Source organism: Galleria mellonella, unplaced genomic scaffold (genome assembly GCF_026898425.1).
Source record: "Galleria mellonella isolate WM207_F2 unplaced genomic scaffold, CSIRO_AGI_GalMel_v1 utg310, whole genome shotgun sequence".
NCBI lineage: Eukaryota > Metazoa > Arthropoda > Insecta > Lepidoptera > Pyralidae > Galleria > Galleria mellonella.
In genome coordinates this window covers 360,509-386,368 of record NW_026442071.1, presented here as the reverse complement: position 1 = coordinate 386,368, position 25,860 = coordinate 360,509, and the positions used below count along the sequence as shown (strand labels likewise).

The following is a 25,860-nucleotide window of genomic DNA, read 5'->3' as shown; positions in this document are numbered from 1 at the left end:
ATGCAATGATCTAAAAATTATTTGGAAATACACACTCCGATAACGCGTGTTTTTTTTTTCAATATTTCTATAATTCATAATAAGTTGACAAAAAAAATGTTTATATATCGGTAAAAAGTTCGATCTGGTATATTTTCTTACTGCACTTTACAATTTACACGTGTTTTTTTCACGACCAGCTGTAGTAATGAAAATCATAAAATTTTTGGTTTTTAATATAATTTGAGCATGCAGCTTATACAGCTTATTAATATGGCCAAATGGCGTATGTCACAGTTCGATGAAATATCATAACACGTGACAAAAAAAGACAATAAAATTCATTTTACTGTAGGAGTGAGTAATAGAGAAATATTTTAGTTATGCTTTCAACTTGTGCTTTGTCTGCTTTATATGTTTGTGTACGCATCCGAATAGTTATAATTGTAACACAGCTGTGAAATATTTCTCTATTTTATCATAATACGATATTGGGGTCGGTTCTAAGGTGCCATTTCTTTAATTAATTTTAAAATTAATTCGTGAAATTAAAACTGATTGAGTCTCTCAGTCAGTAATAATATCTTAATAGCAACATTACAGGGGGGGAAAGGGATTCTTAGTAATAGAGACTGAGAATCCTATTATATACCCAACCACGTCGACCTCCTCGCGGTTCCCCCTGGAAACTATCATGGTTAATTCCTGACGAATTCATCATGATGGGCTAACTGGCCTGTTTTCATTCTCATCTATCACCCTTCACTGGTGCTCCGCCAGCGTATCCCGTTAGCGCAGGCGGTGTTACTATAACATTTTCACCCATCAAAAAAAAAAAAATAGCAACATTACGATGATATCACTTCACTGGTATTTAGCTAGATATGTACCTACCTACATATGTGTCATTCATTCTCACTCATTTACCTACCTATCATTGCCAGATCATGAATTTTTCCCAATTGTGGAAAAACGATTTCATGTGTAAGATGGAAAATTGCAAGATTTAAAATTAAAATAATTTGGGTAATGTAAAATAATTAACTTTAAAGTTAGACCATGTATAGATAGAAAAATAAAGAAAGACGTCTTGATTTGGACCGCACAGATGATTATATATATTTTATTAAAATATAATTTTATTCAAATCCTACTTATCTATTTATTATATGTATTTATGTTTTGCGCTTCTTTTAATATCCGGATTCTGATTATGAGAACTTTGTAAATAAGAATCTTAAATAGTTGTTTTAAATAGTACGACTATTATAAATGTGTCATGTTTTTATGAATTTTAACGTTAAGCTCAGTAAAGGGGCTTTTTTCGCCGTACGTAGTAGTAATATTAATAATATAATGGTATCTTAGTAATGGTAAAACAGAATGTAATTATATGATTTTGAAAAAAAAAATTAAAGATGAGGAGAAATAAACATCACATGTGATAACCCAGAGTGGTTTACATGATTGTGTTGTCGCCATATTTATTTTACATAGACACCTCATCTAAACTTAAATTTTTATTCTTTTACAAAGTGGAATTGTAATATTAAATTCTATTGAAAAATGGAGGATCATCAAGGAAGTTCTGTACCCAGAGTAAGTGATAAACGATTAGCCCAGACCCAGGCGCAAGTTGATGAAGTTGTCGGCATAATGCGTGTCAACGTCGAGAAAGTTTTAGAAAGAGACCAAAAGTTATCGGATTTAGACAACCGAGCAGATGCTTTACAGCATGGAGCAGCACAATTTGAGCAGCAAGCTGGAAAATTGAAAAAGAAAATGTGGTGGCAAAACATGAGAATGATGTTGATAATTGGTGCCATAGGTGGAGTCTTGCTAATCATTATAATTGTTTGGGCTACGAGTGGATCAGGCTCTTCTGCTACAAATGCTCCAGCGCCATCTGAGCAACCTGCTGCTTCTGGACGATAATCTTCATAATAACAGGTGGTGGAAAAAACTGAAAAAGCGATATGTAACTATAGAATCCTACAGAAATTGTCGTCTGAGCGATAAAATGCTATTATAATATTACACAAATACCAAATCGACTGAACAGTATATTTTTTACATAAGACTATACAAAAGAACATTTCTATATTTACTAATTTGCTAAGTATGTTTGATATTCATCTACAAATCTATAAAATGTTAATGTTGTGTGTATAGCACAATGTAAACTATGAATACTAAAGATTCACTTTATACAAAAAAAAAAAAAACTAAAATTTCTATTTTGTGAGTATATAATGTTGAGTAATATATCTTTGCTGTTGCTTTACAAAAGGCCTTTTGGAAATTTTATATTAGTGTTATACATACTTATAAAGTGGCCAATTTGTACAGATTTAATTACCTTGTGATAAATAGCTAGTATTAAAGTTATGACTCATTGAGCTTATTTATGGCCTAATTGAAATGTCTTATTGATATACATATTGTCAAATTATTGTAATATTAGAAACTATTTTCTCATTCATGTAAACATGTCTAGACTCATTAATAACTATTGTAATATCAGAAATATTATTTTTGTAGCCATTATTATGACTATTAACATGTAAAAAATTTTAAATATTCTTTTTTACAATTGTCATAAACTTATTTCATAATATCTTTTTCAGTATGTATTACATATTTTATTTCAGCTTATTTTATACTTAGTTACAAGCATACATGACTTTAACACTATAAAAATTCTGTGTTTATTAAAGGCACATTACATCCGTTTAGCACTATTAGTTTAGTTGGGTTGAGATGATTCATTCTTATATTAGAGTTTATATTAGTTCAGTATATATTGTGTTGCATTGTCTATTTTTTAAATGTCTAATACATGGGTGATATATGAGCTGTCTACATTAGTTTAAAAGGGACCAACATTAATAAGCTAAGAAGCTTTCATATCATCTTCGAGGTCCGTTTGCTTAGACACTGGCACAAAAGTGATTAATGTTAATTATTATAATACACTTAAACTACTTTATGTTAATTGTTTTGTATTCTATAAGAAAAGTAATAAATGTATATTCTTCAAAATGCGTTATTTAATTTACATATGACAATAGTATATTGCTTATCATGCTGTTACTTCTTAACAAAGCCTTATCAGTATGATGGTGCCTCATGATAAGAACTTTGTGGTAACATATGTATTATTATTGTTTACATTATACTATAATCGAAAATTGTATTGGATGTAGTTTATTAGTAGTAGTAGTTTGTAATAGCTTATTTTTATAAAAGCTTTAAAATACTGAATAATTCAATTTATAAGTATAAAAATAATGTATAAAATGGATGTTGATATATATAAAGGATTTTTTACTTTGAATACCACTGATAGTTGGGATATAATACTATTTAGGGGAAACAGTTGTTGGCTGTTTCAGTTGTAGACATACTTTTGACTGTGGGATTACAAATATATGTAGGTAAATAATAATACTAGTTTTTCTTTAATAGTGTCTTAGTGCTCTTATAAATGAATTACAAATAACCTAAACCACAGGAGTTAAAAATTTTAAATTTAGGCATTTGCTGCATTCTATTTGTAAACATATATTAAGGAAGAATTTTAGGAATTTGTGTTCCTAAAGGGGTAAAATAAGGGATGAACTGTCGTATGGAACTCATTATTTTTAAAGAAGTATATATATATATATATATATATATATATATATGTATTATATGAGGAGTCCATTATTTTTCAAGTACAATATTTTTCAAGAACGAAATTCAATGTAAAGCTCGACAAAAATTGTGGCAATTTTTTTTGTTTTGGATGGTTGGTACGTTTGTATATAAAGAATCGTTTAAAAAAGTTAATGTACTAAGTTCGAAGTACAAGTTATGAAATGTAAAATACTAGTGCAAGAAATACGTTTTCTCTATACAAACGTCATTACCATAATAAAGATTCTATAAATAAAATGCATTTCTGTAACGGACTAATGAAATATAAACTGTATAAATGTGTAGCAGTGTAAAGAAAAATAACCCCTTAATATATATTTTTTTTATTACCAGAATAAAATTTCATGCTTCTTTGAAAATCACAGACTTTCATACAAGCATTTATTTTTTATTTAAAAATAAACGAGCCCGTGGGTAACTGCTAATTTAACAACATATCATTATCTTTTAAAAAGCTTCAAATATTATTTAAAAAAAAATTATAAAAATTTTTTAACTTATATAAATTATAGAATTATTTAAAATATAATAACGAAGTTCTATTTTTATAGATTTATTATTATTTCAAGAAATTTAGGTATTTATATAATTCAAAATCTTGTAAAATTCTTATGTGAATTATAATGGAATGGTAATCCCGTCTGTGCTATCGTTATATGCTGGCGGGGCACCAGTAAATGGTGATAGTTAAGATGTAATTAGGTCATTTAGCCCATTGTGACAGAATTAATAAGAATTAATCATGATGGCTTCTAGGTGAAATTGCGTGGAGTTCGACCTGATAGGGTATATTTCTAGCAACAGAGATTATCGTCCCCATTACTAATAATCCTTCTACCTCATCCTGTGTGAGTTAGTAATATTATTATAAATAGTAATTACTTACTTTTTATTTAATATAAAAAGTTACGTAAATAATAACATTTATTGGGTTACATGTAAAAATCGTTATTGGCCCCTGTGGGCTTACACTATCGTTATTTGTATACTTATATTTTGCGTTATAATCTCTATCAACTATATACCCAAAAAGTAAACAAGACAAAGTCTTAATCTTAGGTCTTAACAGCGTTTATGTTTATTTTGAAACAAAAAAAGATGGAAGTGTCTAATAATGATATTTTCGTTATTTCTTTATAGGAACGATTTTTAGACAATACAATTTATTATAAATTATCACTAGATGGTACTGCACCATATGAACTTCAATTGAAAGGTATGGAAATTGGTAATAGGTTTTTGTATTTGAGCATAGTTTTCACATTATTCATTTCGTTGTAATTTGTTTCTAGATGGCGCTACGATACATTGACAATGTCCATTTTGAATAACCAATCGCTATGAATATTAATGTAAGTACTGTAGGTATTTCAAAGAAAAAACTTAATAGGAAATATTGTAAAAAGTTCATTAACAGTTTATATGTATGATACAGCAATATACCCTATCAGATCGACCTACACGTGGTCCCCCCTGGAAAACAACGTGCCAAATTCCAGGTCTATTCATCTCGGTGGGTTAACTGTAACAATCTCACCTATTATCTCTCACTGGTGCCCCGCCAGCGTATACCGTTAACGCAGGCCGAGTTACCATTGCTTTATCATTCGTTAAAAAAGATGTATTTCTGTAAAATTGGTACATTATATTAAAAAAAAAACAAAACTATGTAAACATCGTCATCGGCTTTATGGAGTATGCTGTGATATTAATGTGATGCCAATCCTGAGGAATGAGCTGTTATGCCTCTGGTGTATTGTTCTGGCTATTTTACTCTGAATTCACATTGGAATTAAAAAATCATAGCGAACACACGGAGTGTTAAAACAACCATTGCTGCTTTAAAGTAATTGCTATTTTTATTCTCTTTTAAAGAGGCAGTCATTAGGCATAATACGAGTAAAATATGAAATCTAGGATATTTAATAACATTCACTTTGAATCTGGTAGTAAGCAGTCATAAAGAGAGCAAATTACAGGGAATCTGATATGGATTGTGCGCGGGCGGTACTCCTACCCACTACTTATCCTAAGATGGAATTCTTGAATCGGAACTCGGTCTAGTTACAAAGTAGCTTACTCATAACCATAGTGTCATAGTAAACATTATCTGGCCTTATATGGATTAACGTTAAATAACCTACGCATAATTAATTCGAGAGTGACACTACGAGTATTTCCATTGTCTTTGTGATACGTTTATATCGTGCCTATTTTTGTGATTGATTATGCAAGCATGTATTTATTTATCTAAGCAATTATTTGTAACAATACAACAAGAATAATATTGACATGTCTATTGAATTGCACTATGTAAGTACATTATAAATGAAAATAATAGAAAATGATCAATTATGTACTTAAGGTGATGAATAGATACGTATTACCTAATTAGGCATATGTTTTTTTGATCGGGTGATGATGGAATGATAACCCCACCTGCGCTATCGGTGTGCACTGGCACATCACCAGATAAGTGAGTGAGATGATGGGCGAGGATAAAAAGATATGTCAGTTAGCCCATTGTGATGAATACACCTGTAATTATGCATGATGGTTTCGCGGGGGAGACTACGTGGAGGTCGACCTGGTTAGCTATATTGCTAGCAATGGGGTCTTTGGTCACCATTAACAATCCTTTCCCCCCAATTAGGCATATGTAGACGTTAGCCACATGTAGGTATATATTTAGCGCGACTGTACGTATTTTTTTCAGTAAAACACCATTTGCGTGCATTGTAGTATATCAAAGCGACAACTCCAAGTAAGAGACCAGAGAGAGACTAACCCCAAACACAGGTACCCAATCAAATAAAAGTTGTTTGATTGGGTACTTCTGTCCTATTTGTGTTTTTACTGTGAAGCAATTGTATTTGCATGGCTGTGTTTCGGTTTGAAGGGCGACATATGGCAATGAATTTACAGCAGTGTATAACACCTTAGTCCTCAGAAATGACAACGCATGGGGGTATCATGGACGAAACAGTTCTAAACTCTGTTATGTCCACGATACTGTTTATGTCTATAGACAACGGTTACCCTTTCCATCAGATAGGCCGTCTGCTTGTTTGTCTTTCTGGTTTAATAAAAAAAAAATAGGTTTTTATTGTTTTAAGCGAAGTTTACTAGTTTGTATTAGATAAGTAATCAGTTGGTTTGCTACTTCATTTGTTGGGAAAAAGTACTTAAATATTCATATCATCGTCAACAGAGTATATGTTATACAATCCTCGCTTTCACACATGAGTGTTTTCCATTTTTTGTCAGAGGATTATGCTGGATATTTTTTTTATGCAATTTAGAATGGCATACAATTTGACGACCCACCTGATGGAAAGTGGTATCGACGTACTGTAAGTGTCGCCTATAGACATTAACAGTGCCATGGGAATAATAGAGTAGCTCATGACACCCCTCACGCGTTGTTTATCTGAGGGCTAGGGTGTTATGCCTTTGTATCCTGTAATTTCATTGCCATATTCCACACTTTAAACCGAAATACAGCCATGCAAACACAACTGCTTCACGGCAGAAACACAAATGGGACAGAGGAATCCAATCAGACGACTGTACAAAGTCGCCCTCTGGTAGTAATTAAACAATTAGTTATTTAAGGTATATCTCAAACTAGAATAGAACACTGAAAGTGTGTGAGGGAAGGCAAGTCGCACAAAATCTCTAAAAGTGACGAAAAGGTAATGAACTTCAACATCTAAATAGTGTTTAATGCTCATAGACCACAGAAGATCATGGGTGGACTCATGTTATAGCGTAACCAATAGCTAGAGAGAGAGGGAGACTGTACAAAAGTCGATTGCTTGGGTACCTCTGTCCCATTCGTGTTTCTACCGTGAAGCAGTTGTGTTTGCATGGCTGTGTTTCAGTTTGAAGAGAGGGATATGGCGTGAATTTACAGGGTACAGAGTAATAACATCTGAATCCTCAGGAATGGCAATGCATGGGTCTCATGGGCGAAACAGTATACTCTGTTATATCCATGATACTGCTTATGTTTATAGGCGACGGTTACTACTTTCCATCAGGTCGGCTGTCAGCTTGTTTGCCATTCTAAGTTGTATAAAAAAAGCTATTTACTAAATCTGTTTTTATTCTAGATGTGACTGTATCTTTTATTTGTGTCTTTGTATGTCAGAAGTACTTAGTTGCATGTTTCTGTTTTGTTTTGTACATATCTAGTTACTTAACGTCTGTAGAGCTGTAGTTCGGTTCATCATCATAGTAGTTTCAGATCTCCTCATAAAATGAGGAATGATTCTTTCTTTTCTACGTTGTTTTGGCATAATATAAAATTTTATGTCATGTTTTTCTTTTTTATATTGATATAGGTAATATGGTTTGTTTTATAATATAGGTAGTTGGGGGGAAAGGGATTGTTAGTAATGGAGACTGAGAATCCCATTGCTAGCAATATACCCAACCAGGTCGACCTCCTCGCGGTTCCCCCTGGAAACTGTAATGGTTAATTCCTTATGAATTCATCATGATAGGCTAACTGGCCTGTTTTCATTCTCATCTATCACCCTTCACTGGTGCTCCGCCAGCGTATCCCGTTAGTGCAGGCGGGGTAACCATACCATTTTCTCCCATAAAAAAAATATATATATAGGTAGTTGATTTACTCTAAATTCTTTGTAAGGACTAATAATATTGGTAGTTGAAAAGTAGTTGAAATGAGAGTTGATACATTATATTTTCACACTATCATTTATAGAAGATTTTTTAAAAAGTCCTGACTATTTTTTTATCTACTATCTTTTTGATCAGTATCTTATAACAAGATTGACGATTTAGTTTTTTTTTCCGAACGAAAATAAAAATTTGAAATATGCTGGCGTGGTGCCATCGACGGATAAAATAGGCAAGGATGAAGTTAGGTCAGTTAGCTCATTCTGACGAATTCACCAGGAATTAACTAAGCTGGTTTTCAAGAGTGAAGGTTGGCTTGACAGAGTGTATTGCTAGCGATGGGTCCGTTTCGCTAGATTTCATTACTAACGATCTTTTCTCCCCATAATTCAAGTTTATAATGTGGTCACTACTTGTTTATTAAAAGCCGGAATTTGTTTTTTACCCGTGCTTAACTCTATACTTCTCATATTCCTATTACTAAGTATTTATCAGATTGGTGAAATATTCTGGATAAAACTGTAATATAAAAAAAAAATATGTGGGTGTTTTATACTTTCTGACATAATTCAACGTTGCGACCTTGTTGCGCAATGCCGGTGGGCATTTCATAACCGATTCATTCATTAACAGATTTAAAGGTCCTCGCCGGGAATAGTACCTACACCTAGGTAGTTTCTTACGTTTACATACTTAGACATGAATAACCCGCGTACTTGACCTATTTTAAAAGTACGTAAAAACCTACCTACTCCAATATATATCTCCAGTATAGGAATCATGTAAACAATATTGAATGTATTGTAAAATATAACTGATGATGAAGTAAGCATTAATCATCAGAATTTTGTAAAACATAAGAAATCTTTATATATGTAGGTACTTCTTATTTAATTTCAAGCAAGGAAACTTAGGACCTACCTACTTAATGGATTGTTTTGCTTTATATTAATTGTAAGTCTTTAAATACCTATAGTACTTTGCTGAGTATTGTTCATGTTTATAGATGACGGTTACCACTTTTCATCCGGTGGGCGGCCAGCTTGTTTGCCATTCTAAGTTGCATAATAAATATTTATTACAAATTTTAACATTTGTAATATTAGTAGCATTACGTAGGTAATACATTAGTTCCTTGTTTTCTTAAGTTAGGTACCTCTTAACTAAAACTCGATTAATTATAAATAAACCTTCCTTTTTTTTTAACGTAATAAGGAAGGCTCAGAATACCAAAATCTCCTACTATACTCAAAGGTGCGTTGGAATTAAAAATAATCAGAAATTATCTTACCCTGTCTTGAGGCTAGTGCAGACAATGGGAATTTAATTCACGGTTACAATTTTTGGAGAATACAATTAATTTGATGTGTTCTATTTATGTTTTCATAGGCGAAAATGCAAATCCCGCTTGTGCTATCAGTTTACGCTGGAGGGGCACCAATGGAAGATAGACCACGAGGAATTTCACAAAAATTACCACAATGACCGGATAGAGTACCTATATTACTAGCAATAGATTTTTAGATTCCATTATTAACAATCCCTCTCCCCAGATGTTTTATAATGTGGACTAAAATGTACATTGATAATCATTTCGCAAAATATTTAATAATGTTGGCAGACGAGGTAATGAAAACTTTATCCATTTACAAAATGTCCCACGTTTGCGCAGACCATTAGTTAAATATATATCTCTAAAGACTGCCCCATTGTTACCGTGTTAAGGTGACAACTTGCACAATAACAAAACGTCTCTACATAACGGTACTATATGTACCTATATTATAAGTGCGATTGAATACTTAGAAAACAACATCGTGGTTTTGACGGCCGTGTAATATATATACATGAGACCTTTGAACAGACAGATACCCATCATATCAAATATCACCGAAACTTTATAGGCTTGTGAGGGAAATTACGGAAGGAGTAATTTCAACCTACGCCTGCTGTTTCGCTCTGGTTGTTATCTTCGCAAATAGAAAATAGCGTGGCGACCTACTAAATACTGTGACAACCCGGCAAGATGAGGGCCATGATCTTAAATTTTAGTTACACTTATCAGTTGATATAGCATTTATTTCACGGATGTGAATTAAGTTCAACTGTCATATTAATTTTCCCATATAGCAACCATACCTATCGCCTGTGTATTTTTTTTTATGGCTGAAAATGGTATGGTAACCCCGCCTGCGCTAACGGGATACGCTGGCGGAGCACTAGTGACGGGTGATAGATGAGAATGAAAACAGGCCAGTTAGCCCATCATGGTGAATTCATCAGGAATTAACCATGATAGTTTCCAGGGAGAACCGCGAGAAGGTCGACCTAGTTGGGTATATTGCTAGCAATGGGATTCTCAGTCTCCATTACTAACAATCCTTTCCCCCCCCCTACGATGTGTATTAGATAGGCTGCATCTGCATTATATAGACTATAATTGTTAGTAAGAAAATAGCAAAAACCTCTTATCATTAAAATTACTTACTACATTTATTTTTAATATTTCTTTTTTTTATATTTGAATTAATTCATTGCAATATATATTTTCTCTATATTTATTTTATCTTATTTATGTATAATAATACAGTAGAAAAGTGATAGAAATGTTTGGAACCACATAGACTTAAGATAGTACCACGAATATACTAACATAACAAATGGCTCTGCCATGTATACAGCATAGCAAAACGTAGCCTTAGAAGATTTTTTTGTAGTTTTGGGTCGTGTAAATGACAGAGCGATCCGTCCTCGTTATTGGATATGGGCAACGAGTCAGCTCGAAATATGGGAGATACTCGTAGACTTAAAAATGTATGTACACATAAGATATGGTTAATAACCTTAGAATAATTATATAGTAATTCTTATATATTATTAGGTGCGTGTGGTCCCTGCATAGAATGGGTCACTTCTTTCTTTTCTGTGGGTGTCGTAAGAGGCGACAAAGAAAATTTAATAGTCGAGGGTTGGGCAGTAGCGTCTCTCTTAAAACAAAACCTAACTATGGTTGCCACCACGCCTGCCAAGCATGACAATTACTGGCAAAACTCCCCGAGGGGGAGGTCTATTCAACGTTGAACATCATTGTCATCAATAGGTACTTAATTATAGGCGGTCGGTTGTTAAATAAATGTCCATTGAGACTAAAGAGGTTTTCTATAATTTTTGCATTTTTCTGCTGACTATACACTTTTTTTACACAATCTGTACAATTTATGTTATTTCTAATAGTAACATACAGTTCTATTAGGCATTTTCTATAGGCATACAATTTGAAAAAAAAAATCAGCTTGTATATTATTCCTATAATTACATATATATGATCATTTATGTGGGATATATTCGGTTTTCTGCATCTTGAATTTTTATTTTATTTTATGTATTTATTATTTAATACATTGAGGCGAATGTCATAAATCGTTACAATTGGACAATAATTATCATACCCGCAAGGTTTGTATCATTTGTTCATGTCATACGACCGTTCTAACTATTCCTTTTTGGTAATGGTCGTTCACCTATAATATAATGAAATTCCATTAATATCATAGGTATAAAGAATTCTTATCTTATTAAATTTCAAAACTGTCAATGTGAGGATTTTTTGTAGGAAACCTGTAAGTATAAAAAGTAGAGTAGGTGTTGCTTATCTCATTTTCATTGTGCAGGCATTCTGCTTCTCATCATGGCGGGATGTGAACGACCTCGTAGTTTATCGCTTTTATCAACATACCACACAGACCGATCTATGTTGGGCTGAAATGAAAGTCGTGGGCACGTACCCTCGATCTTTGACTTCCTATTATTACTTGCGATAAAATAACAAGAAGAACATTGAAATGGTCATGGATATTATCGGTAGTATAATATAAAAAAAAAAACACACACACACACACACACAAAAATATTTTTATACCTTTCAGCTGTTTATCGAGGATTTACTTACGAGAAGCTGCGAACTCGTTCTCATGAGAATTACTGTAGGGAAAAATAATATATTCTGAGACTACCTATTTATACACAAACTAGCGGCCCGTCCCGGCGTTGCACGGGTGGACATTTTTACATTTTAAAAAGTGGCCATTAAGGCTGCACACGCGATGGAAGCTTAAAAATGGAATAACTTCTCCCATTTTCCCAACATTTCCTTTTACTGCTCTGCTCCTATTGATCGTAGCGTGATGAAAAGTATACTATAACCTGCCCAGGAGTATGAACAATAATTGTACCAAGTTTCGTTAAAATCCGTCGAGTAGTTTTTGTTTCTATAATGAACATACAGACAGACACAAAAATTTTACTGAGTGCATTTTTGGCATCAGTATCGATCACTTATCACTCCCTGATAGTTATTTTGGAAATATATTACATGTACAGAATTGACCTCTCTACAGATTTATTATAAGTATAGATAGTGTAGTTATCTGAATTTCAAAATCAGATTGAGTTATTGATGTCTTTGAATTGTCATTCAGTGAAATCAGTGGTATTGGTTTAATAGACAAAGTCTTCTATTTTTCATCAGGTGTGACGTCTGCTTATTGGGCATTTCTAGCTGTATAAAAAATTCCTTTGATATTCGTTATATTTCATACACTTAAGAGATGAATATTACAAAGACTTCGTCTCCTGTTTGTGGCTATATGACTTAAGATTATTTGGCATTTCTATTTATGTATAAACACATTTCAGATCTGTGTAAATTTTTGTCCACTTAAGGGATGAATATTCGAAAAACCTTGCAACCTTTTTAAAAAATCTACACAATCACAAAGAATCTAATTTTAAGGTGTCATTCATATGGGCTTAGATACGAGTTAAAATTATTATAGTATTTTTTTAGTAAAATAGCTTCTTTCGTCATAAGTTATTTAGTTTAACAGTAAATGAATATTTTTATTTTCTCAGAGCTACTGCACATTTTTAATTCTACCTACTAGTGATTCTTCGGAAGAAGCATGTTGATTGATCAAGATAAAAATAAACAAACATATAGGATTACTCGTATTTATAATATTAATCTTAGGTATTTAGTACTAATAAAAATAATAAGGGTTTTGTGTGTCGTATTATAATCTCTTTTATATAATCTTTTTTTTTAATAGTTGATGATGGAATGGTAACGCTGCCTGCGCTATCGGGATACGCTGGCGGGGCACCAGTGAGGGATGATAGGTGAAGATAAAAAGGCAGGTCAGTTAGCCCATAGTGACAAATTCCACTAGAATAAACGATGGTTTTCAGGGGGAACAGCGTGGAGGTCGACCTGATAGGATGTATTGCTAGCAGTGGGTCAATTAGAACCCATTACTAACAACCCCCTTCTCCCTATAAAAGAATTTGATCAATTAATAGCGTTAACTCAGCTAAGTGACGTTGCATTTTTATGCACAGATGTCTACAATAATCATAGGCTTTAGAATCATTATCATACCTATTCAATCTTTAAAATTTTTCAAGAGGAAACGTTAAAATCAAATTTTGATAAAATATTAGGATGTTTTTATTGTTCAACGATGCATCGTGCTCTTTTTCATCTCCTGAATGTGTAGAATATTTATCTATTGACGTTTGTATAGATGAATTCATTGGACTAGGAGTTGGTTACATTTGTAACCAAATCATCAATAAGTAGGTACTAGATATGTTGTATAACAAAAGTTCAAAATCAAACGCAGTGTTAAAGTGTGTTTATCTAAATTGCTACTAAGTATGTATGTAAGGTATTATACTAACTGAAAAGCTTCTAAAAATAGATATAACGTCTCCCGTCTAAACATTGCGTTTCCTGTGTTGTAAGAGCATTCGACGTTAACAAATGACTCACTGACTGGAGTAAAAGCTTTTAATGTCTCCCTGTAGGTGTGTGCGATGGTAAATTGAAAGGTTGAAACGTATTCACGAAATTTGAAGACGTCATGTGTGTAGTAAACTATTCTCAAAGATTGAAGTAAATTTATACTAAACCTTTGTGTAAATTGTCTCTGTTCCATGACAGCTAACTTTTAGGAATTTGACTTATGTTACAAATCCACAGCCCTTTTTCCCTTTCTCCTAGTTTTTTTCATGACATTGCCATCTTTTCTCTCTCTTAGAATTATTTTTACATTGATAAGCAAACTTTTTCAAATGTATTATTGTATAAAATTAAAAACTATGACTAATACCACAGTTGCACACACGTACATGCTGTAACAACGTCCCTTCACGGTATAAATATTCTTGTAACATGAAACTTTTGGCGGTGACACATTCTTCATTGCATGTTATATGATTTTACATACTGAGTTATTGTACATTAACAAAAGTGACACCATCTACCCAACTTTAAATATTATTCCGCTATTATACATCCATAGTCATTAACCATCTTCTTTCTAGATTAAAAAGCTGTAGTGTAGTTATGCTAACTCTGAATGTGCTATGTTAATATTAGGAAGTTCGAAGGGTTTATTCGTTTTCCAACCCATGTTCCTTTGAGAATAACGATTAGTTTACTGGTAAAATATTTTTTTAAGACCACCTTATATGCTTGAAGATAGACTTAGGTTTTTATCTATGTCAAATGGAAAGAACCGAATGATATTTTTTGGGCGGGAATTGCAAGTAAGTACAACCATAGGTATGTGTTTGTGATGTCTTCTTCTTTTTGGAGATGGGACTACATTAAATGCTTCGATGTTGACAACTGTGTGAGTGTAGTAGAGTACCTATGTTCAGAATTAAATGATTGAACATATAGCAGTTTATCAGCATTTTAATAAGTTTTGACTAAGCTTGTAGGTAGGTGTAGGCACTCTTGGGTGCATAATTACGTACAATTGGCCCTCTTGATATGACGAATACAATACGACATCTCACAAAAATACACAATGAATAACAAGATCGTGTTTATAATGGAGTCGATTGCCATAAGCAGAAAAGACAGATCCAGTTGAAATGATTCATCAATTAAATAACGTAGTCGTTACCGCCACCTCACTCGGTACGTCGAGCGTCTTAACATCATGCAATGTGGATTGTTGGAATGAGCGAGAAGCAAAGTGTGGGCCGAATGACGCCGAGCGAGTCTGTGGCGATGTTCGAACGTGAGGCTATTTAAAACTCTGCGCAAGCCCCCTGGCGCCGAGTCGACGACTAATGATCAGTGTTGCCTTGTCTACCGTCGAGTGCGTAACTACACAACTGTGAACTGTGTTTACACAAGGAAGAACCTCGCCAGTGTTTGTTTAATAGTTACATCAGTTTACATATTACTGAAAAATGGCTGACAGTGGTCTCAAAAGGAACATCCCTATTAAATTAGGCGATTTTTCAGTCATCGACACTGAATTCTCGAGCATCAGGGAGAGGTTCGACGCTGAAATGAGAAAAATGGAAGAGGAAATGAGTAAATTCAGATCAGAACTCATGAACAGAGAAAGCAACAATTTCTTCAAGAGCACAACTAGGTATTTATTTATATTTGTTAAATTTATTAACTTTTTTTTAAACATTATACTTATATGTGATGGTTATAGTTAAATATATATACATAATAGTTAATACTTAATAAATTACGTATTGCAACACTAGAGATCAACGAAAAATTCTGAATAGATTTCCATTTTAGTGGCTATTAACATTAAACAAAATCAGCGTGGGTATCCGTGATTTAGAAATGCAAGTGGGTGTTTTAACCGGGTTGAAGCACCTCCAGTTTATGCCTACATGTATAACTTGCATTATTATTCCGATCGTAACGGCTACGTTGCCGGCCTTGTTTTCATAAAAGGGAATCTTGAATTAATAAGTTTGGAAGTTTCGCAAGAAAGTCGCGCACCTCAGGTGGCCTCGATGACGGTACCACGAAAGTTTTAATTCAAAAGGCATTATTCGGGATCATTCCGCGGAACGGCATCAACTGCAGACATCTCAGTCGCGTCCATTTAAAGCGTGCAGCGATACGTAAGCCCGACGCGGGATGATGTCATAAATAGAAATAGCGCCGGTAACATCGGCTTACAACGAGAACATTTTGTAATTTGTTGCTAAAACGCAGGAATGCGTAAAACTGTAAACACAATAGAACACGCTGTATACGAGTGTTACGCAATGTCTGCAAATTAGTTGCATACCGCCTCCATATAGCGTGATAAATGTACAATGGCTGTTGCTATTCATAAAGTAGTGCAACCTCGAATTTTCGATGTTTTTATCATATAAATCGTCGTGGCCTACGTATAACGCTGCGACATTTGAAATGTCTTTAGCAATATCCTTTATGTAAACCGGTTTACGATTATTTTATCAGGTGTAGTGGGTGGTTATACAGTTAATGCAGCCGCGAACTCGCTGAATTTATGTTTACGGCATGAATTCCTGACCCACTTGGAACTAGTATGTACTGTTTCAGTTCAGCTACGAGAAGCCCATGTCGCAATCTCAATTATAATAGATAGGTGCTTTTTGTTTATGCAGGCACTGACAAGCCAGTTTGAGTAACTGTACGTTGGGCACGAATATTACTCTCGTTTAACAAGTTACTACAGTGCGTCTGTTGGTCATATAAAATACAAACATTACCGAATGTCGTCACTAAATATTTTTAGGTTCTTGCTCAATTATTCAAGTGTGGGCACTTTGTGACTTGTCCGCCCATACTATTTAAGTAGCTACTAACAATTATGAGTGTGGGTTGAACTAGCTATATAGTTTAGCAAGAAACGATTGGACATATTTGGTTTTAGCAGCTGTTACCAAAGACGAAAACTGTAGAACCTACGTATTCTTTGTACAGTAACAAGTGGTTACACGACGCGCCAATTGTTGGCAATTGACGTCACAAATAGGTAGTCAAACAATCCGTTGTTTTTGCATTCAGTATTATTAGATAGGCAGACAGAGATTTGAGTTCATTATATAGAATGAAACATAATTATTTATTTGATGAATTTATCTAGCTTTTTAATTATTATATGATTTAACATAGCAATAATTTTAACGTATGCAAATTATTACATATACTTATTATATAGATACATACAAATATAATAATATTGAATACATATATATGCTTATTTTATATAACTCTAATAAAATATCTCAACACAAGAAGATATTTATGACTGTAATGTGCCTGGGTCTTTTGACCAGTAGGCTAGAGGGTAATTCCAGTCTAGGAGTATCTAAGGGTTTATTAAATTAGGTATTTAATAGGCATTTTTATATAGTAAATATGCAAGATTTCAGATTATTATAATAATAAACTTGAAACGCATACATGCCTGATACCTAGTGCTGCGTGTATTTTTTAGTTTCTAATGTAACTGTCATTCAAATACTAAATTAGAAATAAGAATATCATTCCATTTGATAATTTTTGCTTTTCACGATTATTTATTTTGAATTAAAATATTTATCATTGAAATATTAAAAGATAAATTGTTAGAACTAATAAAACTAACAAGAATATTGCCTTTTGCATGTCTTACAATTTCGAATCTGTTTCTTCCGGAGGAGTAACCAAGTCTTCAGAGAGGTAAACCCCATTATGTATCGATGTATCATGGAACACTACTTATACTTCGTTATGCATGTATTTATGTAGTTATTAATTATCTGTATTTATGTTTCTATGTTGTACTAGCTTTTTATTAACATTTCTATATGTTTGTTACAAGAATTCTATGTATTTCTACGGGGCATTTTGTTATTGCATCACAGATAATTTTTGTCAAATTTTTTGGTCTGTGAAATTCTTATTTCGCTAATATAGTCATGACTTAAACTTTCTAGACCCGGACACAGAATCTAACTTTAAATAAGAGCAAGGATAACAAGAATATTTCTTTATGAATCATGTATGTAATTACTATGCTTAATAAAATTTAAGTAAAATATCCAATTTATTAGTTTATTTGTTACATATATATTAATAAAAAATAATCTGCAAAATCAATGTCTAATAGAAATGTAATTATATACCTAGCTTAAGAGTACCGGATACTTTTCAGGTGGAAAAAGTACAAAGCCAACCTTTGGAGTTATTTATATTGACTTATACAAGTAAAATAATATAAATGAAGAGAATATGAAGAGTTTATGTTATGTTTTTAAGTTACGCAATATTATCGTCAAATATAAACTGATTTTGATAATTCCTTTTGCAATCGATAGAGTTTAAAGTAGCGTTTTGCGGTGCAAAATCTTGAATTAAACCAGAGAAGTTTACTTCTTTGACAACATATACCTATTCATAAATAATAATAAAATATGAAAGTGGGTTTGGTTTTGTTACTTCTTAACCGTCATGGAGTTTGGTATACACACTTAGTATTTAGGATACAGAAGGACACAAGTTATTATTGTTATTGTGGTTAATCAACATGTCCCAGTCATGTGGATAAAGTTGTGGGTGAATACTAGTATTATTACATTTTGTCATAAATATTGATAATTTATAGAGGAGCCTATATATATTTCGATAGAGGCTACATTACGCCCACCATTGTCAATAACATTTTGTTTTAAATATGTCAGCAGGTTAACAAAAAATGACCTTGTTTACTATGTCATCGTCAAAAAATAGTACCTAGTTTATTCATTATCTATCTCTTATACTAACTTACCTACTTATCATATAAATCTTTGCACGGTACAAGATTTGGATTTTTTTTTTTTTTGATGGGTGAAAATGGTATGGTAACCCCGCCTGCGCTAACGGGATACGCTGGCGGAGCACCAGTGAAGGGTGATAGATGAGAATGAAAACAGGTCAGTTAGCCCATCATGATTAACCATGATAGTTTCCAGGGGGAACCACGAGGAGGTCGACCTGGTTGGGTATATTGCTAGCAATAGGATTCTCAGTCTCCATTACTAACAATCCCTTTCCCCCCACAAGATTTGGATTGGATTAGAGAGTATTAGAAATAACTAAGTAGCTACGTAAGTAGATACCTTGTATGTGTTTATAGAAGTCGGTGCTGGTGGGTTAAGTTACATAGTACATGTCAACCATGCGACATTGAACAACCATTTGGTCACAAATTATATTGATAATGTCCACCTACTCTAAATATTGATGAAATCATTTGTTGACGTTGACCTTGTGCTTGCATACACGAAGATGACATCAGCTATATGATAATCAATCGCAAAAGCGGAAATATCCACAATGCACATACTGCCTAACCTAGTAGTTGTTACTACCTAGTAAAAATATTTTTATTGGAAAGGTTAAGAATTTTGTACCATTAGATATCAGATAAATACCATTAAGTATATCTAACCTTTTGTCAATGACCACCAATGACCTCCGTGGCTCAATGCTAGGCACGTTGATGTTTTGCGTAGTTAAATGACGTAACTGATTCGATTTTTGGCCGGACAGTTTAGGAAACGAAGTTTTCGGAATTAGTTCTGTTTTGGGTATTTTAGCCTTGAAGTGTTATTTTACATCACAATTCAAGAAAATATTTATTAAATTACTTTGAAATGAATAAAATTATTTATATTTTATTATTTATGTTCAATTTCATATATAATTACTTTATATATAGTGTTTAACCATAACAAATTAATTAGTATATTATCTATATCTATTATATGCGTAGTATAAAATGTGTTTTAAAAATTGTGTTGTAAAAAAGGAATCGTCAATATCGGGTATACAAAAAATATAGTATTCAAATTATGAGCAAAATTTACTTTCAACTAGAATACGTTATAAAAATAATTTGTTATTTCATGTAGCGGATAAGTACTCAGGCAAATTACTGATGTTGATAGATGAGACAATGTCTAGACTCATAGACAATGGAGATTATGAATTATGATAAATACAGACAAACTCTGCTGATGTTTTTCAAGCATATAATAACGCTATATAGTTCTCTTATGAAATTGTGTTCTAGAAATTTCTTACAACAATAATACGGATTCCTAATAAACCAATGAATTTTATTAGGTGTACTTCCTTTTATTTATTTCTTTGAGACAGTAATCATGAGAAACTAAAATAAGTATTTCATAAAACAGATTCATTAATAAGAATAAATAATAAAAAATTCTCTGTAACTATATTTACTTGTACAAGCATATCTAAATATTCTGTCTAGTTCGTCGAATTACTTAGTAAAAATAGTAAAAATAAAACATTGTTGTTGCTTTTATGGTTATAATTTATTGAATAATCAACGGCTAGATACCTAGGTATAAATTTTGTTAAAATTACAATTAAATTGAATGATCCTGCACAGTCGTCTGCGTGACCAAGTCGTTAAAACCTGCATTTGCAATTAAAACTAAATGGATCGAAATAAATACATGGGGGATTGTGGATAGCGTGTTGCATGTTTATAATACTTGTTTTCACTTTAGCCGTCGTCACAAGATTATTAAAAACTCTTTTATCACATTCAATTACAAGGAAACTAACATATGTTGCATGCAATTAACAATAACTGCTTATTACAAGCACATTTTTTAAATTTGCTTCTTTGTAGTTATATATATTTTTAATAATAATCCCAAAGGTTGGTTAGCAGAGAATGTTCTTATTGCATTAAGTTCGCCTTTTATACTACATTTTATTGGTCAATAAACTTAAACAAATAAAGATAAATAAGTAATTGAATTGACGAACGGTTTAGTAGCACAATCCAATAAGATAATGTAAAATCTACAGCTTGAAATTATGCTTCGCTATCAAAATCTAATAAGCATAAATAATACCGTCACTGTCATTGAAGCAATGACTACTTACAATTATTAAACCATTTGCTCGATTAAGTAGGTAGTTTTATTTTTAAATTCTACACCTCTGTTAATTAAAAATAATTTATCGGCGCTAAAGTCATCAAAGGTTATCGTTCCAATTGAATTTATCCAACCGATTATATTTAGGTACCTAATGCACAAACTCGTGTATCAATCTTGGTGTCTCAGAAATTGTTAAACATATTAACCGTTCAATAACATTTGTCATTAAGATTTGTCATATAAAATAAGGTAGGTATTAATAATGTGTAAGCAGCGTAAACATATCCATTTTCGGTGAATGTCTCTTATTTAATGTTCGCAAATCTACTTAGCCCTCCTAAACAAAGTAGGTACCAAAAGTGATACCGCTTACGTAGTAAAGAACTATTATATCATCTGTGACATTGCTTGTAGAAAAAATTTAAATACATCTAATTTTTTGATATCTACTCTAATAGCAATAGTTTACAAATACTATGCAATTATAAAAAAAAAAAAAAACTTTATTCGTAGTACAATATTTTTCATAAGTGCGGACAGCGTTATTTTTCATTAGGTTAACGACTATGTTAATTGATATATGATTTTCTTAAGTGTATCTATTTTCGCTATTATAACTAAATTCGATAGATATTTTCTAGCGGTATCGCTAATAGAAATGTACCTGCTTTGATAATGGTGTTAGTAACTAATTCTGGTTGAAATTGACTGTGTGTGCACCAAAATCTCATGGCAACCATCGACCGTAAACACTTCTATCTATATATGTGTGTATCAGGACGGTATAAATGTATGTGTCTATTAGTAAAATGTAGTTACGGTAAATATAACTTTGTAGGTAGTTACTAATCTCTTTATTCATTAGTAAACGTAACACTGGAAACATTCGGGTTATAATGTAATGCACTACAATATGCGCTGGGTATAGTCGAGTAGACAGACACTGATATATTTATTATTAAACATAATTTTGTTAACTATTCGCAGCTCCACCACATCTTCACAACACAGTGATAGCAGACAGTTGGCTGAGCCCAGCCACTGGGACAGTCTCAACTCTCCCTTGATCCAAGATGAAGGGGATGGCAAATCACTGAAGCTCCGTTTTGATGTCAGCCAATATACCCCCGAAGAGATCGTCGTCAAAACAGTCGACAACAAATTATTGGTAAGTTTAATAAAATAAAATAAAAATCCTCACGCAATTGATAGACTCCCCCTTATTTGGTGTAGTGTTGGAGATTTTGCATAATTTGCATATTCGAGCTGACATAAATTAAATAAATATAGTAGGTATATAAGTAATAATCGTTTGCTTTTATAATCGTACAAGGACATGTGATTCCAATTAGCTAGGCATATGTAGGTAGATATAGTGAGACTAGTAAGAACAATACGTATTATTAAAATAAATGGTGTTAGTTGAAAAAATCATGTACATATTAAAATTATTATATAGAAATGTCTGAAGTTTTAAATAAAGTGTAAAATAAAATTCAAATTTAGTAAGAAAAATTTTTAGAATTGGCCAGTTATATATAAATTGATAGAAACGCTTTCAAATTTCTGTTCGTTCATGAGATCATCATGCCGTGCACGTCTATGATATCATCGCGGAAAATTAAAAGCATCTCCATGGAATTGCATATTACATTTGACTCTCTTATTATATCGTAACGATAAAATCATATTTATTATAATATCGCATGATATCAATGCCGTGCTACGATAAATTATAAAAGCGTTCAAATGCAGACATTGAACGTAGACTAGAGTTAAAAAGTCGATGAACCTCAACAAAAGTATTCTAGAATATTATTCGTCAGAATATAAACTTGTGGAAGTTTGAAAACACGTCGTTTGCTTTACTTGCATAAAAACAATAAAAACGAACGTAACAAAGCTTCTAACAATTCTTTCTATAAGTATACCTATTACTATAAATACAGTTGCATACCTAAAATAACAACTTACATGTTACGTAGATACTTATTGGTTGGTTTGGTACAAATTGGTACCTAGTCGTGGCTATTAATCGCGTCGTCATTTAAAATAACTATTTTTCCGCCGCTTGTCGCAAGTGCATCCTCTGATTTTGTCATGGTCTAATGAAGATAAATTGTCCGAAAAATAATGAACTGTGTTTATTTATGTAGCCAAGAAAAAATGTCTCAAATATCACCGCGTCGCGTCGGCATCATGCCAGAGTACGTTATCATTTTTGTGCTCGTATAGAATTTTTTTATCGGAGTAAACAGCGCAAATACAGATCTTTAGCTCTTGTATTTGTAAAATTCCTATGTGGGTGTATATGAGACAAGAATAAATTGAATATAGGTACTGCTGCATCAATACTTACAGATGTGAAATACAGTCAACAAATTTCATTGTTATATAAATTGCGAAGATTATTCTTTGTTTTTATTATACATAGTTTGGCGAATTATTCGTGGAAGCGTTACAACGTGGATATTTAACATTAATTTTGTTGTCACAGTGTTTAATTCTTGAGTGTTTTAAATGTAGATAAAGTTGTTTTTAAACTCGGTCTGAATCTCGAAATAGTTTACGTCTATAGAGAATACCTGCCTAAAAGGTTTTACTTTTGATACGTATCCACGATAAAGTTATGTAAGATTGTATTCTATCAATATCAACACAGTACTTCTATTAGCGTAGAAATTTCAGAAAATTTGTTCATAGCGCTCGTCTACGTCATATAGCTACATACGTACCAAGAATTTATTCTAGTAAATTCCATACTCGCAGACCTGCTGGTTTGGATTGTGCATTATCTGTCAGTCAGTTAATGGTAGAGTTTATTAATGAGATTTACTCATTGACCAATATAGTCTATAAATTTTATAAGGATATCTCATCAATTATTAATATCGGCTTTATTTACGACCTCCATCTTCGGTGTGGCCAAAATAGTTTCGGACTTGACGTGAGTTTTTATTTATGAACCCGTCACATAACCATGTTGTGAATCGCACTGAGTAAAGCCAAAATTAAAATATTACAACGGAAGACTGTTTATGATAGCTATTATTCAAAGATAACTTGACAATAATTTTTTTCATTTGACTGTACACTTAATGTTCATGTGGTTAATTTCAGGTGCACGCCAAACACGAGGAGAAGTCAGATACAAAATCAGTATACAGAGAGTACAATAGGGAATTCCTGTTGCCAAAGGGCACAAATCCTGAGGCGATCAAGTCGTCGTTGTCGCGAGACGGTGTTCTAACAGTGGAGGCTCCTCTGCCTCAGCTGGCAATCACGGATAGGAATATTCCTATTCAGAAGCACTGAGCAACTACAAATGTGGCTATCCAGTGCGACGCATGCAATTCCATATTGTTAATAATTTATTTTAATTTATGTTTCATAAATTACTGTAAGGAGTATTGGCGATATTCTCTGATATTTATTTAGATTTATTATTAAAAGAGAAGAGAATCTCAAAATTATCTTAATTAACACTTACACGTTGTAACCGGTCAATTACTCTCGTTGAGCTATATTCCATTGTTCATTGTAGAGCACAGATGCATTCTGCACTGTACATTTGAATGTTGCTTTATGACATTGCTTTCACTGTGATTGTTAGGAGTTGGAACAACATTACATATTGCATTTTTTCCGTTGTGTTGGGTATTTCGGTTGATTTAAAAATTGATCACTAATGTGATTAGAATTAAACATGATCTATCCGGTTATTAAACATTTTAATTAATTATTGTAAGTTCTCAATAATACTAAAGAAATTCAAGTGAGCTTACATAACGTGTTCGTTGAAAATTATGTACAATATGTAAGTACAGTTTACATAAAATCAGCGCAGGTTATGGCTATGGAAGCATACAACGAGGATTATTAGAGAAGTGTCTTATTTACAAACTGATTAAAGTCCATTTTGCTTAACATCGCCTGCTATCAGCAGCTATAACAAACAACACACCAATTTAACAGCTTTTAACTTGATACACATATTATATTTTAGTACAAACAGTTGTTATGAAAGTTTTAGATGTCAATAAAACTTAAAACAATATTGTTTTCATTATTTATTAACATCCTGTTTTTTAATCTATTTTAATCCTATCCCATGGGGGTCGTAAGAGGCGACTAAGGCTGAGCGATGGGCAGCAGTATCTCTTTAAAAATATCACCAAAGCCTAATTTCAGTCGCCAACCCGTCTCCCAAGCGTCGCAACTATTGTCAAACCCCCTAATAGGGGAAGGCCTATGTTCAGCAGAGGGAAGTTAACGTGGTATGTTTAATGCAATGATGAGGGTATTGTGAGAAATCATTCATTCTGTATGTAAAAACATGTCTCTTTCGTTACAATTGTACTTATTAGTAAAAGTCGAGTAACAAAAAAGGACAAAATCAATGACAAATATTTTTGTGCCACATTTGGGGTTCGGTTGAGAATCATTTCTTCATGTTAAGAAAATGTTTGTAACAGCCGTCTAGTTTCAACATAAGTACAAATTTTGTTACTATTAAAAAAATAAGTGGGTACCCATGAAAAGTTGACCATATTTGCTTTATCATAGACAGTTATTAATGCAATAAGCATAAAATTGTACAATGCATATTTATTTCGTCAAATTTATTATAGTTAGCACAAAATGTAATCATAAATGACCATGTGGTCCCGTCACATAAAAGCCCACCACTTCCTTTCCCGTGGGTGTCGTAAGAAGCGACTAAGGGAATTTAATGGCTGCGGGTTGGGCAGCAACGCCCCTCTTAAAACTTCTACAAGGCTTAACTGC

At 32.7% G+C, this 25,860-nt stretch overlaps 2 protein-coding genes across 3 annotated transcripts; both read left to right on the top strand.

Moving 5' to 3' along the window:
• Positions 1-1,415: 1,415 nt before the first annotated feature.
• Positions 1,416-3,021, top strand: LOC113523304 (synaptobrevin-1-like). The gene has a single exon (XM_026909214.2). The coding sequence runs from the start codon at positions 1,546-1,548 to the stop codon at positions 1,912-1,914; it is 369 nt and encodes a 122-aa protein (XP_026765015.1). The 5' UTR covers positions 1,416-1,545; the 3' UTR covers positions 1,915-3,021.
• Positions 3,022-15,380: 12,359 nt separating this feature from the next.
• LOC128200897 (heat shock protein beta-1-like) lies at positions 15,381-25,129 on the top strand. 2 transcript variants are annotated; one of them, XM_052895757.1, is made up of 4 exons: positions 15,381-15,781; positions 17,797-17,848; positions 22,060-22,240; positions 24,193-25,129. In XM_052895757.1, exons 1-4 carry the CDS (start codon positions 15,592-15,594, stop codon positions 24,385-24,387), a joined length of 618 nt encoding a protein of 205 aa, XP_052751717.1. In that variant the 5' UTR covers positions 15,381-15,591; the 3' UTR covers positions 24,388-25,129. The 2 variants fall into 2 exon arrangements, with proteins under 2 accessions (XP_052751717.1, XP_052751718.1); XM_052895758.1 differs by lacking the exon at positions 17,797-17,848 and having other exon boundaries at positions 15,410-15,779.
• Positions 25,130-25,860: the final 731 nt, after the last annotated feature.